We start from the raw sequence: 16,799 nt of genomic DNA on the forward strand, positions 1-16,799 counted from the left end.
ATCGCTCAGGCAGAGTAAGTTGTATCACATAAAATAATCTACAGCTGTTACGTCCTCAGCAGTAATACTTAAAGATGACATCTAAGTGAACAGAAACATTGCATTTGATTTGCAATTGAAACTCGTACATTATCAACTTCATTGTCGCTGACCTCAGTCCCAAGTTCAGGTATAGCCATGTAAGGGTGTGTGTGTGTTAAAATGACTGTAACAACAGTCATCTACTAGCGTTTTCTTCAAGTAAGAAGCAAACAGACATACCAAATATATATATATATATATACATATATATTGAATCTTGAAAACATGGATGGATCTATTGAATTCAGCTACCGATAGGTTTTTCTTTTTGCAGCCAGGAGCAGATCTAAACAGTGGTCAGCTTTTGAAGCCCAGGTTGGACTGCAGGTGTTTCAGGCTGAAAGTTTGAAAGTTGGTATACATACATAAAAAATTAAAAAGGGGCAAAGATTTTGTGACAGTTCATTCTGGAATTACGTGTGATGTGCCATTACCTTACAGCAGAGTTGTGTTATCAGTTTTTTTTGTAACTGTACATTTGAACTTTATTCTTCCTCCTAATTTGGGCTATTTGAGTTGATACACTCAAAGAAGGATAAGGAACCAAAAACAAGCCCACATGCCAAATAATGACAGCAGCAGCATTCATGCACCTGACAAAGTAAGCCAACAAAAACATTTGCACATTTCCTGACATTATGCACTAGCTACAGAGTCAACATGTAAACACCTGTCAATGTTTAAGTACACAAATGCACATTTATTCAACAGATACTCATAACAAAATTGACACTGGAATAGGCTGTCCTGGTAGTAATAGTCAGGGTTGGAACAGGACAAACTTTATTCATGTGGTTAACTTGTAGGATCCTATGGTGACTGGGCATTATTCATAGTGGGTTGAGAACCCCTCTTGTCCCAGAATATGGGAAGAGCATGCATGGGTTCTTTTTTTTCTGAAGACCCTCACTCCATCAATGTAGCGAACCCAAACACAAACATTTCAGCCAAACATCTGTAAATACCAAGGGGAAACCATGGGAACCACAACAAAGGGCAACAACTTTAAATCCGCCATTGTGTCAGAGGTGGTCGTGAGTCCTTCTAATGATCAGAATTGTTCCTTGTGATAGTAAATAAGTAACTTGTGCATTTGTATGGAAGCCCTTTTAAATACATTGCAGGGATATACTAATTTGCAACAATAAAACCCCTTAGTGTTCAATCTGTTATATTCTCGGGAACCAATATTTTACTGTCTCATACTTAATTCTTATGGATGACAGATACAGCAAATCAATACGCCAAAGTCCCTCAGTGTGGTTGACCACAAGACATCGAGGGGTAACTTGTTGACATGTTTTATTTTGTACTGCAGAAGGTGAAAATGGTGAAATGTCATGTAGGAGGACATGCCTCTACACATAGACTAAATAGAACCCTAAATTTGTTTCTATTTTGCTAAGAGTGGGAAATCCAGTGAGTGCGTGGGCAACCTTGTGAATCACTGCTGTGTGGCAAAGAAAACATAGAGAAAAGACAGAGACCAGCGGACAGTTTGGAAGGCCAGACAAGGCCTCTCTCAAAAAAACAAAAGAGATGGCCACTAATGGAGAGCTAGAAGTCAGATGACATTTGTGGCAACATTTAAGAATGATACTAGTGTGTCTTACCTGCCCGGTCGAATTCTCAATTACTTGCACCAGAGGGGGCCTTGTTGACATTTTTGAAAGACGTGGGAGTTGCAAAAAATGGAGCGTTGAATCAGCAGCAACTCTTCAATGTCTTTTGTGCATTTATATTCGAGTAATGACGGCAATGAGGATGGGACAGGTCAATCTCCAAACAGCTGCCCAGTGCTAGCCAGCTAGCAACACGTCAGATAGCCCGTGAATCAACAAGTTGAATCCCACATCGGCGGCTAGCCAAGTTAGCTAGCTAGGAACTAGCTAGCAGTAATCGCACGTCCCATGTTGGCCAACAAGCACAAAATACGAAAAGGGTAAATGTCCTCTTTAGCTCCTGCGTTGGGGTGAAAACATTCAGTTTCCAGTTGTTACCATTCAGTAGCGTCGAATGCGACCAAGGAGCTAACAGCCTGATGCTTTGACGTATCGGCCAGCTCACGACTGTGGCTAGCTGGAAGAAAAGTTAGGCAATAGTTGTATTGAACAAGACAAGGTTCAATTAGGTGGCTAGCATGCTAACCAGCGAGACTGCTACGGTTGAATATTTTCCAACTGTAACCAAAATTGACATTAATTCGTCGTCCACTTGGGTGTTGTTTTTGTGGCGCGGTCCGTAGTCCTTTCCTTTCGCTTTTTTTATGACGAATATGTTTCCTTTCAGATTTGAAAGCAGGTCCGGGTGTAGAAACTTTCAGGCCAAAGTTATCCCCGGCGAGGATCCGACCTTTGCAACACGCTCAAAACTCTTCAAAATGTTCCTGGGGAGATATCCAAGTCAGGGTATCCAAAAAAATAAAAGCAGCCCCATGTAATGCGGTAACATGGCAGATGATTCTTAATGTGTGCGCTAGCTAACAGGCTGAGCGATATTAGCCCATGTAGCTAGCTAATTTAGGGTTTCTTTTCGAAGCCAAGCTAACGCGCTAGCCTGTGCCCCGGTGGCTGCAGCGGCACTGGCTGCCACTGGGCAGCCCACGAAACTCAAAATCCACGGAAATCACCGGCGCTCTTCCCTCTGTTGCGTGATTGGAATAAGGTCGTTCACCAGTGCTGCACTGCAGTGTGGCGATATACCACTCCGTCCTGTTGATACCGCGTCCCCGTCTATTCCAATGACCGGCCGACTGAAGAGGTTTTTATTCAACTTGTAAAATCCATCAACGGCGAACTGTTTTTTCGTTCGGAGGTGCCTGTCACGGGCGACGGGGGAGAGAGGCGAGGAGCTGCGCCCGATTGCAGTCTATGCGCACGATCCTGCCCTGATACCGGAACAAGCTCGCAGCAACATGGCTGCTTGCACCACGACTGAAAGAGGAGGGCTGGTTGGAGGGAGGGAGGGAGGGGGGGGTTCGTGCTCCTGTTCGGCTACACTCGGCCCTTTCCGGATCGTGAACTGGTGTCCGCCAATCCCCCAGGTATACGAACAGCAGGTGCATCGCTTGTATGGACGGGATGTTGTTTTTAATCATTATAGTTCACTGATGTCCAAGTCGGACATCGGACAATTCCATTCGGAGTTCGAATTTTATGACGCAAAATAATTTATCGAAAACTTTTGAGCGATTTAATCTTGCCGGGTTGATAAGTTTCTTACTCAACCCCAGGTGATGCCCTCATGAACTGGACCCTTAAAATGATTGCATTGCTTCTCAACACCGAGTCACCGAGGATGGTTCAAAATGTTTACTTTTCGTACGAATAAACAGCAATTTTGTATTTTGTCTCACAGTGATTAATAGAAAAGTCAACTATCAGATACATTGACATTGATGTCCAACTCAGTCACATCTGCATAACTGGAGCATAGACAACAAAACAAACAAAACAAAAAAACAACTACTTCCTTTTTTCATCACCCCTGCAGAGTCAGGTTACAAAATTAAGCATAATTTCTATCACAAGGTATCGTAATTTCCTGCAAACGAAGCAGGACTCCTTGTTTCTTTATCAAATTTTGCATTACCTCAAGATGAAACTCCTCATATGATTTTCATCCTACTTGAGACTGAGATATCACGCCACTCTCTGTAAATCATTATCAGCCTTGTTACTCTGTTTGATCTGGAGTTGAGTCATGATGCCATATAATTGTTCTTTCTTTTTCACTTTGACTCTTTGGCATCGTAGCTGTAAAATCATAAATATGAAAAGTGTGATTTGTAGTTCCATGCTATGTGAGATGCTGGCAGCTGGTCTGGACATTTTCAAGTTACTTAGCAACAGCCATTGACTTGGAGAGGGGAAAAAATATGGCTGCTGTTGGAAATACCAGTATCAGAATTCACGTCAGTTAATGTTCCCTATTTTACACAATGAGAGGATGTTATGGAGAGAATAAAATGAAATAAGGAAATGAAGAGTGTTTGCTGGTAATGGATGGGAATTTATCCAGCTGGCACGGTCTCCCAATGAATCAAGACCAAATCACATCAGTGAAGGTAAGAACAAACTCAAGATACAAACACCTCTGTTGGTACATAACAATATGTCCGTATTATTAATAGCCTTGTTTCTATACCGGACAACGAGAAACAAATGTGACTTATCAGGTCACACTTACACCAGTCTGAGTGACTTGGCAGGACATGGCCTCTCCTCCCCCCCCTCCACTGTTCTGGAGCAAGGCCAGCATGGTGGCGGACGGCCGAGGAGTGGATGTCACTCCGCTGTTTTACACCTTCTCTTTCAAGCCGGTCCTTACGGAAAGATGTCTCAATCAGTTGTGAAAATTTCCCATATGAAACAAACACAGATGAACTCGGTGACTCCACATTTCTGAGGAGGTTCTGTGGTTTCCCTAGGTCAGCGCAGGGCCTTCTGTGGAAAAGTCTGCTTTATAGCCTCATCTGCAGGATAGTTTCTAGTATTGCAGGCTCAGGAAAGGTGAGGTCGTTGGAGGCAGATGCACATGGAGAAACACTGAAAGAGGCCTTTTTTGAATGTAGTTGGTAGTGTTTATTTAGACCACCTGATGCTGAGCGTTGAATGAATAAATATGATAATGAGCTTGATCAAATTCAGACAGAGTCAAGGGATTTTCACTCGTGGTTCATATTATGAGTCTGTACGGTTAAAACTGCAATGTTATATTTGTGATACCGGTCACCACATTGTCCATCAGCCTTCTCTATCTCAGGTATTTTGTAATATCATAAGTGAATATTTTGCCCTCTGCATTATGAACCCATTATTTAGTGCAATTGCAGATATTTTAACATTCTCGTGCATCATAAGGCAGTAAATAAAAAACTTCCATTTACTTTCATTCACTCAATCAACCGGAAACTTGAATCCTTCCTCATTTCTCAATCCCAGGTGACCCAGCTCATTTTCTTTGGCTGGAACATGGCTTCAACATGTTTTATTTATTTTTTGGTGACCTCATCTTCCAATTTGGCTACTCCCCTCAAGGGTCCCCACAACCAATCTTCTTCCTCCATCCAACCCTCTCCTCTGCTTCCTTTTCTCTCACATCAACTAACCCCATGTACTCTTTCACTAAATCCATAAACCTTCCCTCTGGTCTTCCTCTAGTCCTCCTGCCTTGCAGCTCCAAACTCAGCATCCATCTTAGTAAGATCTTCACTATTCCTCTTCTGTCCATGTCCAATCAATCTCAGTTTGACTTTATCTTCAGAACATCTAACATGTGCTGTCCGTCTGATAGACTCATTCCTGATCCTTTCCATCCTCCTCACTCCCGTAAAGAACCTCTACAGCTTCGTCACTGCTGTCTCCAGCTCTGCCTCTGGTCTTTTCTTCAGTGTCTTTAAACTACACAACATGTCTGGTCTCACCAGAATCTTCCAAAACCTTTCCTTTCACCCTGTTCCCTTCAGGGGTCACCAAAGCGAATCAACTTTCTCCATCTAACCCTATTCTCTGTATCCTCCTCTCTCACACCAACTACCTTCATATCATCTCTCACTACGTACATAAATCTTCTCTTTGGTCTTCCTCTAGACCCCCTGCCTGGCAGCTCCAATTCCGGCATCCGTTGAACAATATATTCACAATCCCTCCTCTTTACATGACCAAGCCATCTCAGTCTGGCTTCTCTGACCTTTTCTCCAAGGCATCTTACATGCTGTTCCTCTGATAGACTCATTCTTGATCCTATCCATCGTGGTCACTCCCAAAGAGAACCATAGCATCTTCATCTTTGCGACTTATAGCTCTGCCTCTTGTCTTTTCGTCATTGTAACTGTTCCTAGGCCATACAGCATCGCTGGTCTCACCACTGTCTTGTCCACCTTTCTTTTTATTCTGGCTGATAGTCTTCTATCGCATAGCACCCCTGACACTATTCTCCACTTGTTCCAACCTCCTTGAACCCAACTCTTCACCTTTTTTACACACTCTCTGTTGCTCTTGATTGTTGACCCCAAGTACCTGAAATCCTCCAACTTCTTGATCTCCACTCCATCTGGGTTCCTCTTACTCTCACACATATACTTTGTCTTGCTGTGACTAACTTTCATTCCTCTCCTTTCCAGAGCATACCTCCACCTCTCTAGATTTCCTCAACCTGTTCTCTGCTCTCACCACAGATCACAATGTCATTACAAACATCATGGTCCATGGAGATCCCTGTCGAACCTCATCTGTCAGCCTGTCCTTCACCACTGCAAACAAGAAGGGACTCAGAGCTGATCCCTGATAAAGTCCCACCTCCACCTTGAACTTCTCTGTTACCCCTACAGCACACCTCACCCCTGTCTCACAGCTAGCATACATGTCCTGCACCAGTCTAACATACTTCTCTACAACTCTAGACTTCCTCATACAATACCAGAGTTCCTCTCTTGGCACCCTGTCATATGCTTTTTCTACACTTTACAAAAACGCAATGCAGCTCCCTCTGGGCTTCTCAGTACCTCTCTATTAGCATTCTCAAAGCAAATACTGCATCTGTAGTGCTCCTTCTAGGCATGATGCCATACTCCTGTTCACAAATGCTGACTTCTGCTCTCAGTCTAGCTTCCACTACTCTTTTCCATAACTTCATTGTATGGCTCATCAACTTTACCACTCTATAGTTTCTGCACTTCCCCCTTATTCTTAAGAGGGCACCATCACACTTCATCTCCATTCCTCATGCATCTTCTCACTCTCTAAGATCCTGTTGAATAATTGAGCCAGAAACTCTACCGCTACCTCTCCTAGACACTTACATACCTCCACAGGTATATCATTAGGACCCACTGCCTTTCCATTCTTCATCCTCTTCAATGCCTTTCTCACTTCACTTTTATTAATCTCTGCTACTTATGTGGCCTACAATAGTCACTTCTACTACCCTTGCCTCTATTTCATTTTCCTCATTCATCAGCTCTTCAGTGTACTCCTTCCATATTCCCATCACTCTTCTAGCATCTATCAGTACAATGCCCTCTCTATCCTTAATCACCCAGACCTGCTGTACATCCTTTCCATCTCTATCTCTCCATTTCACCAACCTGGATAGATCACTCTCTCCCTCCTTACTGTCCAACCGAGCAGACATTGTACGCCCTCTATTTTGCCTTTGCTACCTTTATCTTTACCTTACGTTGTATCTCCCTGTACTCCTGTCTGTTCTCTTCAGTCCTCTCAGTGTCCCACTTCACATTTGCTAACTGCTTTCTCTTTACACATTCCTGCACTTCCTCATTCCACCACCAAGTCTCCTTACCTACTATCCTTCCAGATGACACACCAAATACTCTCCTAACAGTCTCCATGATAACATTAGCTGTCATTGTCCAATGATCTGGAAGCTCTTCCTGACCATCCACAGCCTTCCTCAACTCCTCCCTGAAAACCATGCAGCACGCCTCCCTTTTCAGCTTCCACCACTTTGTCCTCTGCTCTGCCTTTGTCCGCTTGATCTTCCTTGTCACCAGAGTCATCCTACAAACCAGCATGCTATGCTGTCTGGCTACACTCACCTACAACTATTTCGCAGTCACTGATCTCTTTCAGGTTACCTTGTCTATACAAGATGTAGTCTACCTGCGTGCTCCTGCCTCCGCTCTTACAAGTTACCCTATGTTCCTGTCTTTCCTTGGAAAAAAGTGTTCACTACAGCCATTTCAATCCTTTTTGCAAAGTCTACCACCATCTGTCCCGTTGTGTTCCTATCCTGTGTACCAAATCTTGCCATCACTTCTTCATCCCCTCTATTGCCTGTACCAACATGCCCATTGAAGTCTGCACCAATTACCACTTTCTCGTCTCTGGGGATATTCTGCATCACTTCATCTAACTCATTTAAGAACTTCTCCTTCTCTAAGTCACATCCCACCTGCGGGGCATAGCCACTAACAACATTGAGCATCACACCTTCAATTTCGAGTTTCAGACTCATATGTCTATCGACATTATTTTCACCTCCAGAGCGTTCCTAACAAACTCCTCCTTCAAGATAACTCCTACTCCATTTCTCTTCCTGTCAGTACCATGATAGTCTACCTTGAAACCTAAGCTTCTAGCCTTACTACCTTTCCACCTGGTCTACTGGACACACAGTATATCCACCTTCCTTCTCTGCATCGTGTCGACAACTCTGCCTTTTCCTGTCATAGTCCCGATATTCAAAGTCCCTACTCTCGGTCCCAGACTCTTGCCTTTCCTCTTCTCTCTCTGCTTCCACATAGCCTTCCTCCTCTCCTTCTTCAACCCATGGTAGTCCCAATTTCCACTGGTACCCTGTAGGTCATCTGTACCAATGGCGGTCGTTGTTAACCCGGGCCTCGACCGATCCGGTATAAGGTTTTTAAGTTTTAATCGCATGTTTGGTTTTGGCTAAAAGTTTTACGCCAGATGCCCTTCCTGATGTAACCCTCTGCATTTATCCGGGCTTGGGACTGGCTCAGGAAGACACTGGGCTGTACTGCCCTGAGGCTGCATATCCTTAATTCTGTCTGATATTCTTTAATCACTCCTGACACATTTCTCCAACCTTTCCAACCTGCTGGCACATGTTTCTTCACCTCTTCTCAAACCTCTCAATTGCCCTGGACTGTTGACCCCGAGTTCTTCAAATCTTCCACCTTTATTATCTCCACTCCCTGTCACTTCACCGCTGCACTTGGATTCCTCTCATTCACACACAGATTCTGTCTTGCTTCAGCTAACCTTCATTCTGCTCCTCTCTCAAGACTTCTGCTCCCTGCTCTCACTGCAGATCACAATGTCATCTGCAAACATCACAGTCTATTGCGATTCCAGTCTAACCTCATCTGTCGGTTTGTCCATCACCACAACAAACAAAAAAGGGTGACTCTTACTCGGTAGTAGCTGGAGTCAAAATGACATTCTTCTCTGGTGACTGAGACTCAACACACTCCTCTTCAGTGATTCCCTCTCAACTTAAACTCCAGATAGATGGACTTTTACACACACCTGGTAACCCCATCTATGTCCCACCCAGCAAATGTGCTTTAATAAACTGTAATAAACTAAGTTGGGTGTAAATTGAATTGAAATCAGGTCTTAGATGTCAAATGTCTCTGTCTATCTCATAGTGAAGACACTGTAGACAAACAACCCAGATATTCAACAAATATGAATATGAATGTGAGTCCTTTAAATACTGTGGGGGGGAAAATATATAATTTAGCTGAAATACTCTGCGTTGGCAGAGAATTAACACACGAGTGGGAGGTTGTAATAGTGTTGCTGTTTAATTGTGGCTGACTTGAGGGTATTTTATATTACAGGAGATAAATAAACGTGTGGATCCTTTTATCTCGACTCCTCTCAGGAGCCGGAGAGACTGTGACAGACCGGTACTATTATTCTTGTCTTTACCTGCATTTTGGCCTTGGGTTTATTGCTTTGAAGCCTTGTTGTCATCTGAATGAATGGACACATGAAGGAGCCGGCTGTCAGACGCTGAAAAGTCCACAGAAAGACGCTCAGAGCGACACACATGCATGTGAAAGCACACATAGGTGACAAGGAAACATCTACTGAAAAAATATTTCATTCTTTATTATCAACACATTGCAGAGTCTCTTCAGAAAATTGGAATACTTGAAAGGCATTTAATTTTTTTGGTTTCAAAGTTGATTATCTTCTATGTAAAGTAAGCGTTCATGCTCAGTAAGGCGATCTTTCACAAAAGAAATCCATTGAACTGATCACAGTTTGGTGGTACAATAATTAATGCGGCCACCTCACAGGAAGAGGATCCTGGTTCAATTCCGGCAGGGGAAATTGCTGTGTTGAGTCTCCACTCCATGTTCCCCCTGTGTCTGCATATGTTTCCTCCCACAGTCCAAAATCATTCAGGAGATCCATTAGAGACCCTACATTGCCACTGTGAATTAGACAGTGAACGGTTGTATGCCTCTATAGGATGTAAAAATTTGAAGGTGAATGGATGTCAATAGGATGTGTGAGAGAGTGAGTCTCAATGTATTGCATCTGTGCAGTGATCTGCGCATCATACTTGGCAGATTTTCCAGTTCAAGATAGAAACATGCATTAAAAAGAATTTTAGCATCTTGGTCAGGGAAAACATCTGGTTGATGGTTAAACTTCCGTTTCATAAGCAGTAGCTGTTGTTGGCTACAGCCACGCCACACGAGCCTGCAATACAACTAATTGTTCCCACTCAATTCCAGGTAGAAAATAAAAATAAAATTCCTTGCACCCCAAACCACACCCACAAAAAACCCCACCAAACCCCAAAATCATACAGAAAACAAGCATCAACATAAACCTCAACAGTCGTGAATCACTACAGTATTGATATATTTCATTACTTTTTGAAGCCTAGATTTTTGTTTGTGAGAACAATTTCTCTTTACCGAGTTGGCTGGATAGACTGAAATGCAGCGTTATTTTTTTCTTCTCATGAATTCTTGTGTCCAGTTTACATGGTGATACAGTACATTTAAACACAAATCAATTGAAAAATATATTTAGCGCATAAAGTCCATGCACGCACGCCCACAATGATCCCGAGCAGGTGAACGGAGACAAACACCTGTGTAGGTGGACCAGAGGTGCATGTGGCCTTTAGAGGTATTGATCTGCAACGAGAAGGGGGGGTGTTATTGCATCCAGTGATATTTTGAGCTCTCCGGTAAAGTAAATGGTATGGCCGACTTTCTGACACATCTGTCTTCTCTCTTGCGCAAAAACTTTTAGTCAGCCGTGGAGGCCCCCGCTTTTCGCAGCTCCTCCACAACTGTGAGAGATTAGGAGCATTTGGGATTAAGAACCCTGTTATGTGCCTGCTTGGCTGAGCTTTTGTAACACTGACTCTGCATGTTATGGGTGTTTCTGCTACAAAAGAATTTCATTACCGATATTACAAGAGTGACCGATTTTAATGAATCAGTGCGAGAGGGTGCAAAAATATAGCAACAATACGCTTGTTAACGCCATTTTTTAAACTAATTATTTCTGGGGAAATGTAGTATAACAAGTATGTCCAACAATTTGCAGTTACAGTAGGAGAAAATATCCTTGATCTTTTATGAGATCATCTACAGCCACCTTTGAAGATGACATCATGTGCTTACCTGATGTGGGCCAGGAAAACAGCCAAAGCATGAGTAAGCCAGACTAAAAAAGTTACACACGTGTAAAAGGAGTTACAAATGGGTTCAGAGTTTATCTTCGTCTGGCGCTTGATTTATGGACATTAGAGAACAGAAGACATCGATCACAAGTAAATTTCTCTGCAAAGTTTGACAGTACTTGGGTGCAAATAGGAGAGAAGCGCGGGAATGTAATTCATTTCTAGCTTTGAAGTCAAATGAGAAAAACAGGCTGTGACTGGTGATAAGAACATTTTATTGTAGGTCCTGAAGACATTAGTCATGACTCAGACTTATAACAATCACAAACATATATTTCACCTCTGGAAGCTTTAATTGTTTATTTAAAAAAAATTGTTTCTTCTTATTAACTTTGTCATCTCGTTAAAAGTTAACTAATATTCCTGTGATGCATTATATGGTTTTATATGTATAAAATAAATGCATTTTACACACATGCGCACACACACACACACACACACACACACACAACATCCAACTCTAAAATCTTCATGACCAAAGCAACTAAAGGAAAACACACATAAGACCAGAAAAAAAACTGCAGAAATAAATATGAGAAAAGTGTGTGTGTTCCAAAGGCTTAAACAGCATATGCAGCGCCTCTTTAAACACAGGTCAGCAGCTCTTCCACAGAGACGGTCCTCACGTCAGAGTAGAAGTTGCCTTCGTTGTCTCCTCCTCCGAACACGATCAGAGTTGTCCCGACTGAGTCCGTTTCCACATCCTCCTCGTCCTCCTGTGACAGGCGGCAGCCGCCGACCATCTCCATGGCGATGATAGAGTGTCCCGCCCTGGGGACGGAGAGCTGAGGGAGCGTCACCTCCGTCCAGCTGTTGCTGTCTGACATCGCCAGAGACAGAGAAGTCTTTGTTGAGACTTTTATGTGAATCTTGGACAAAACTTTGTATGTAAGATCTGATTTGATGAGGCCCCGCGTCAATCGAAAGCCACCTCTCACCTGTGTCAAAGATGAAGGTGTCGCTGAGAGCGCTTCTGCCATTGTAGCCACCGTGGATCAGAAACTTGGTGTGTGAGAGAACAGCACTACCGTGCCAGCTGAAACATAACCAGGTGATCAACACCTGAATGATATAAACTGTATATACTTTTTTAGTTGTTGCCTTTAGTTATTGAATGGCTTATTAGTAATTTTCAAGAGGAAATTCAATAAAATTTCAATTAAAATCATGGGAAAATCCTCAATTAAACTGGCAATTAGCCACATTTAGAAAACTGTAAACCCCTAAGTTCAGCGAAAAAAGAACTGTAATGTGAGGTCTTAGAAATAGAGACACAGTCTACTGATTTGAATGATATACTCTAATTTCTGGACTATTGAGCACACCTCAATATAAGCCGCATCGGCTAGCCGATCGCTATCTCGGGCTTCCTCCTGCGCACTAAAACCGTCAAAGTCGGCTTCCTCGGTGTCGGAGTTGAACGGACTCAGAATTTCACGGTCATTTCATCGGTCCGATGTGATGAGGATAAATGTTTTAGCGGCGTGAAGCTCGTTAGCTACCCCCCCCCCCCCCCCCCCCCCCCCGTGTCAGATTACTTTAAAAAGTGTGATTTACCTTCTCATCATCTGACAGGATTGCCAGTATTCTACTTCAAGAAAGCTAGAAACAGGCCTGGGACTATTTTCTAGAATTTGTAAACTTTATCTTGTTGGAGTCGTACCTCCGAGGAGAGGGCGCCTTCCCAGTTGTCTTTATGGCGGAAAACTCCATCAGACCTGAGCAGAGTAAAAGAAGATGAGCATTGTGGAGTTCTGCATCACTGTGTGTCCACTCGGGAGGTGATGGCGGCTCACCGAGGTCAAGCATGTACATGTCGTTGTAGCACACAGGTGTGTCCCATCCTCCAAACATGTAGATCTTCCTCTCCTGCATCACACATGCCGAGTGTCTGGCGTAGCAGATGGGAGTTAAACAAAGGACAATAAGGCGAATGAGCTTGCACGCAATGACGCCAGCTTACCCTGAACGGGGGGAGGGTTTGTCGCCGGTGACGATGGGCTGGTACCAGATCGAGAGGTGGGGGTCGAAGATGTACAGGGAGTCGCTGCAGCCATCGGGTTCAGGGTGCGGGCGAGGAAACACCCCGCCGAGCACGAAGAGCTCCCCCCGGAACAAGCTGCAACTGTGGTACGCCAGAGGGGGCACCTTCCCTTGGGCCTGACAAAGACCAGGGAAGGAGAATGAAAACACAACCGAGAGTATGTTTTAAACAAAGTGAAAACACATACACACCTCTACCATGCTCCACTTCCAGCTCTGGGTATCGAGGATGTGAACGTCGTTGAACCACTTGTTGTTTTTAGATCCACCAAACACAAAGATTCGCTTGGAGTCGGGATCGTAGACGACCGTGTGGCCGATCCTGGCCTCCGGGGTCGGACCTTCTGCCAGAGTCTCGGCAGCCACCCAGGACAGGTCCTCTGTCGGACAGGGAGCACCGGCTCAAACATGCATCACAAAACACCCGTCTGGATTGTCGCTGGATTAATGAAACTGACCGGTGCAGAGTTTCCACATGGGATCTTTGCAAAAGTGCATCCTGGCTCCTTGTCCTCCAATTAGAATGGCTGTCTGAGTGTCAATGGGACACAGAGTCTGACCCCAGCGAGCGGACGGGGCCAACAGTGGGCCTATAAGCAGACCAGAGCTTCAACAGTCACAGGTTGAGATATTTTCAACAAAGACATCCAAGTCTTCTCAAAAGTTGGAAGTCATCCTGCAGACGAGGATTTCGACGGGCAGAAACTGTTTTAATATCATGCTGCCCTTTCCCGCTGTAACTGACAGCAGGTTGGAGTGTGTGGAACTCAAAGTTTCTGATGCTCCACAAGGGGCTACATTTGGGAAGTACATTAGTGATTGTGATCACTCAAAAATGCAGACCTGATATGTGATGGCAGGGGAGAAACCTGACAGTTGGGGAGGAAACTATAACCAGCGAATGGGGAAAATGCCCCCCCCCCCCCCCCCCCCCCAAAAAAAAAAGAAATAGTACCATGGGATTTGGTGTTGTGCGGTTGTGTGTTAGAGGTGTTTGTTCAAAATCTGTCCGAGTCCTGCCCAACAGACAGGCAAACTTAAACACTCAATTTTGTAAAGCGAGCCAGCAAGGAGAGTTCAAAAACATGTAACGAAAATGCAAACCCATGAATAGAGCAGCCAATCTGGGTTATGATGTTCCTGCTCAGACTCACCAGAGAGAGTGGGAGTCTTGGCCGGCCTCCTCTTTGTCCTGGCTGCACTCCGAGGAGGCGTTCTTCCTACAACCCCTTGCGCCTCTCCAGCACCATTAGCTTGAGAGAGAAAAGAGAAAAAGGACATTTGTGGGAACAGACACCTCCACACTATGCCACAGAGCGTCTTAAATAGATGCCTGTGCAGTTTTTGGCGTTGAGATCCAGGAAGACACGTAACGTCTTCATATCGTCTCCTGATTTTGATATGGTCCGCCTCACCTCCTTTCATCTTGACTGCATCTCCTTTGCCAGTAAAGAGCTTCTGGTTGCCTTTGCCTTGACCTCTGACCTTTTGAACTGGTGTGGTCTTCTCTTGGCTTCCATTCGGACAAACGTTTTCCTCATCTGGCTCCTCGTCTGCCACCCGCTTCCTCTTGCTGTTGGGGTCTCGGGAGGCAGGGGGAGCCACCGAATCCTGGGTGACAGAGGAGAGTATGTTTAATCCTCATGAGAGAAGCGACTAATAAATCTTTAACTATGACATTGGAACAAGATGGAACATATTAGATAATCCTGCTTCTGTGAGTGGCCTGGATAACCTAGAATGATTTGCAGAAGATCTGTATCCTGGAACGCTTTTTTGGTTTTTAGTGCCAAAACAAACAAATTATTAAAAACAACATTATGAAAGTATTGGAGAAAGTCAATCAATTCAGCTGGAACTATCTTCACATGAAATTCTGTATCTTAAGATTTGCACAGCAATGTTATTTTGACAAATATGTTACCTTTGGAGTATATTCTTTGATGACTAGGACTAGTTCTGGTTCAGCCTTTCCCTGAGGAAAAAAACATGAGGAACTGATTGAGCTTTTTTAAAGCAAACTTTTACTTTTTTTTATCGTGATGCCACAAATGTATTCACTAAATTCTACAAAAATAGAGCAAATAGAGCACGCATATATGTCTTCAATTATATAATGAAAAATTTACTGAATAGGCCAATTTCATTGGATTTTAAATCTCTTTAAAGCTTTAAGTTTACCAAGTTCCCTCCCTCCAGGGTGATACGCAGCACGACGTTGTGTGTCCACGTCTCCTCCTCCCACTGCTCCCACGAAAGACATCTGTTGGGGCGTGGGGGGCACCATAAGCAAGTGTTCAGTTCTGCAACCGTTTAAATATGAATGCATCGCGAGTCTCACCAAGGAGACCCGCCTGCAACCACACCGTTTTGTTTTGAGTCGAAGTCAACCTACTTGTTGTAAGGCGTCAGTTTGCCGATGGTGATGGGGACGCGGTCACAGTCGTCCAGCTCCGCGCTGACGCAGGTCCTCTCGCCCCACGGGCCGCTGCTGAACAGCACCACCTGGCGGACGCAGGGTGGAACTGCAACAAACACCCTGCTCGCCCCCTCGGCGCTGAAAGCGAACACCGTACAGTGAACATCAGCCTGCTTCGTTGTTCTAATAATGGCGACTATAAACACAAAATACGGCGGGGAGGCTGAAAACTCTTGCTTTCGCGCAATATGCGCGTCAACAGAGGGTTTTAGAATGAACGAAACTGATTAAGACTTGATTATTTTAACGCATTCCCTACAGGCTGTTTAACCACAGTGGCGCGTTAAGTAGGGGGGCCGCCGACATACCTCATCAGCTTTTGCGGCGGCGCGTTCACTCCGAACACCCCGTAAACTCCAAATTCATCCATTTTGGCGTTCAACTGTAGTCACGGCTGCTTTAGTTAAACGAGCGTTATTTTATTTCGACTCTGTAATGCGTGTTAAAAACAAGGACATTTTAGTCGCGCCCCTCAGAACATCTCCCGCCACCGGTTTCCAAACTCCGCGCAACCTCCGGGTTCGAGCGTAGGGGCGCTTGATTTGTTAATGAGCGTGTCTGGACGGGCGGGAGCTTTTACGCTCATGGAAAGGAGCAGTGGAGCGGGTCACCCCACACAATTCAGCTCCCGGTACATTCATCGAGTACACTTGTAATTTCGAGCCAATCAACAACCTGCATTCGGGTGCCGCTTGAACTAAGTGACATTCCATTGACACCCGTCCAACGCCTCGTCTCATTCGCTGTATTTCTTACAATGTAACAGAAAAAAAATCTTACAATTTAGCTATTTTCTTTTCTGTCTCAATTTTTTCAAATGACCAAAGAAATAAACATTTTCATGCTTTTTTTCCCCGAGCGATAGCAAGCAAACACTATGCTCCCGCACAAACTAACAGTACATCTACAGCTCGTGTTTTGCAATTGAAACTGATGCCCAAAAAACGCGTATTGAGATCAAAATAGAGGCTTATTTTCATTAATTTTTATG

At 44.2% G+C, this 16,799-nt stretch overlaps 2 protein-coding genes across 12 annotated transcripts in view; both read right to left on the reverse strand.

The window, feature by feature from the left end:
• mark2b (MAP/microtubule affinity-regulating kinase 2b) overlaps nt 1-2,955 on the reverse strand; it is a 50,017-nt gene extending 47,062 nt beyond the window's left edge. For all 11 annotated transcript variants that reach the window (XM_086165223.1, XM_086165222.1, XM_086165220.1 and 8 more), the window contains exon 1: nt 1,695-2,955. In XM_086165223.1, the coding sequence (XP_086021349.1) occupies nt 1,695-1,745 (51 nt within the window). In that variant the 5' untranslated portion in view covers nt 1,746-2,955. The remainder of the gene's footprint in view (nt 1-1,694) is intronic.
• An 8,531-nt stretch (nt 2,956-11,486) lies between these two features.
• Nucleotides 11,487-16,328, reverse strand: krcp (kelch repeat-containing protein). The gene is made up of 13 exons (XM_086165774.1): nt 16,117-16,328; nt 15,725-15,886; nt 15,511-15,592; nt 15,254-15,304; nt 14,745-14,940; nt 14,484-14,582; nt 13,788-13,919; nt 13,522-13,709; nt 13,250-13,446; nt 13,083-13,177; nt 12,950-13,004; nt 12,225-12,322; nt 11,487-12,106 (listed from the first exon to the last, which is right to left on the reverse strand). Exons 1-13 carry the CDS (start codon nt 16,176-16,178, stop codon nt 11,871-11,873), a joined length of 1,653 nt encoding a protein of 550 aa, XP_086021900.1. The 5' UTR covers nt 16,179-16,328; the 3' UTR covers nt 11,487-11,870.
• Between the last annotated feature and the right edge of the window lie 471 nt (nt 16,329-16,799).

This window comes from Fistularia commersonii, chromosome 19 (assembly GCF_037954325.1).
Source record: "Fistularia commersonii isolate RoL2024-O1a breed Wild chromosome 19, RoL_Fcom_v1.0, whole genome shotgun sequence".
Classification (NCBI taxonomy): domain Eukaryota; kingdom Metazoa; phylum Chordata; class Actinopteri; order Syngnathiformes; family Fistulariidae; genus Fistularia; species Fistularia commersonii.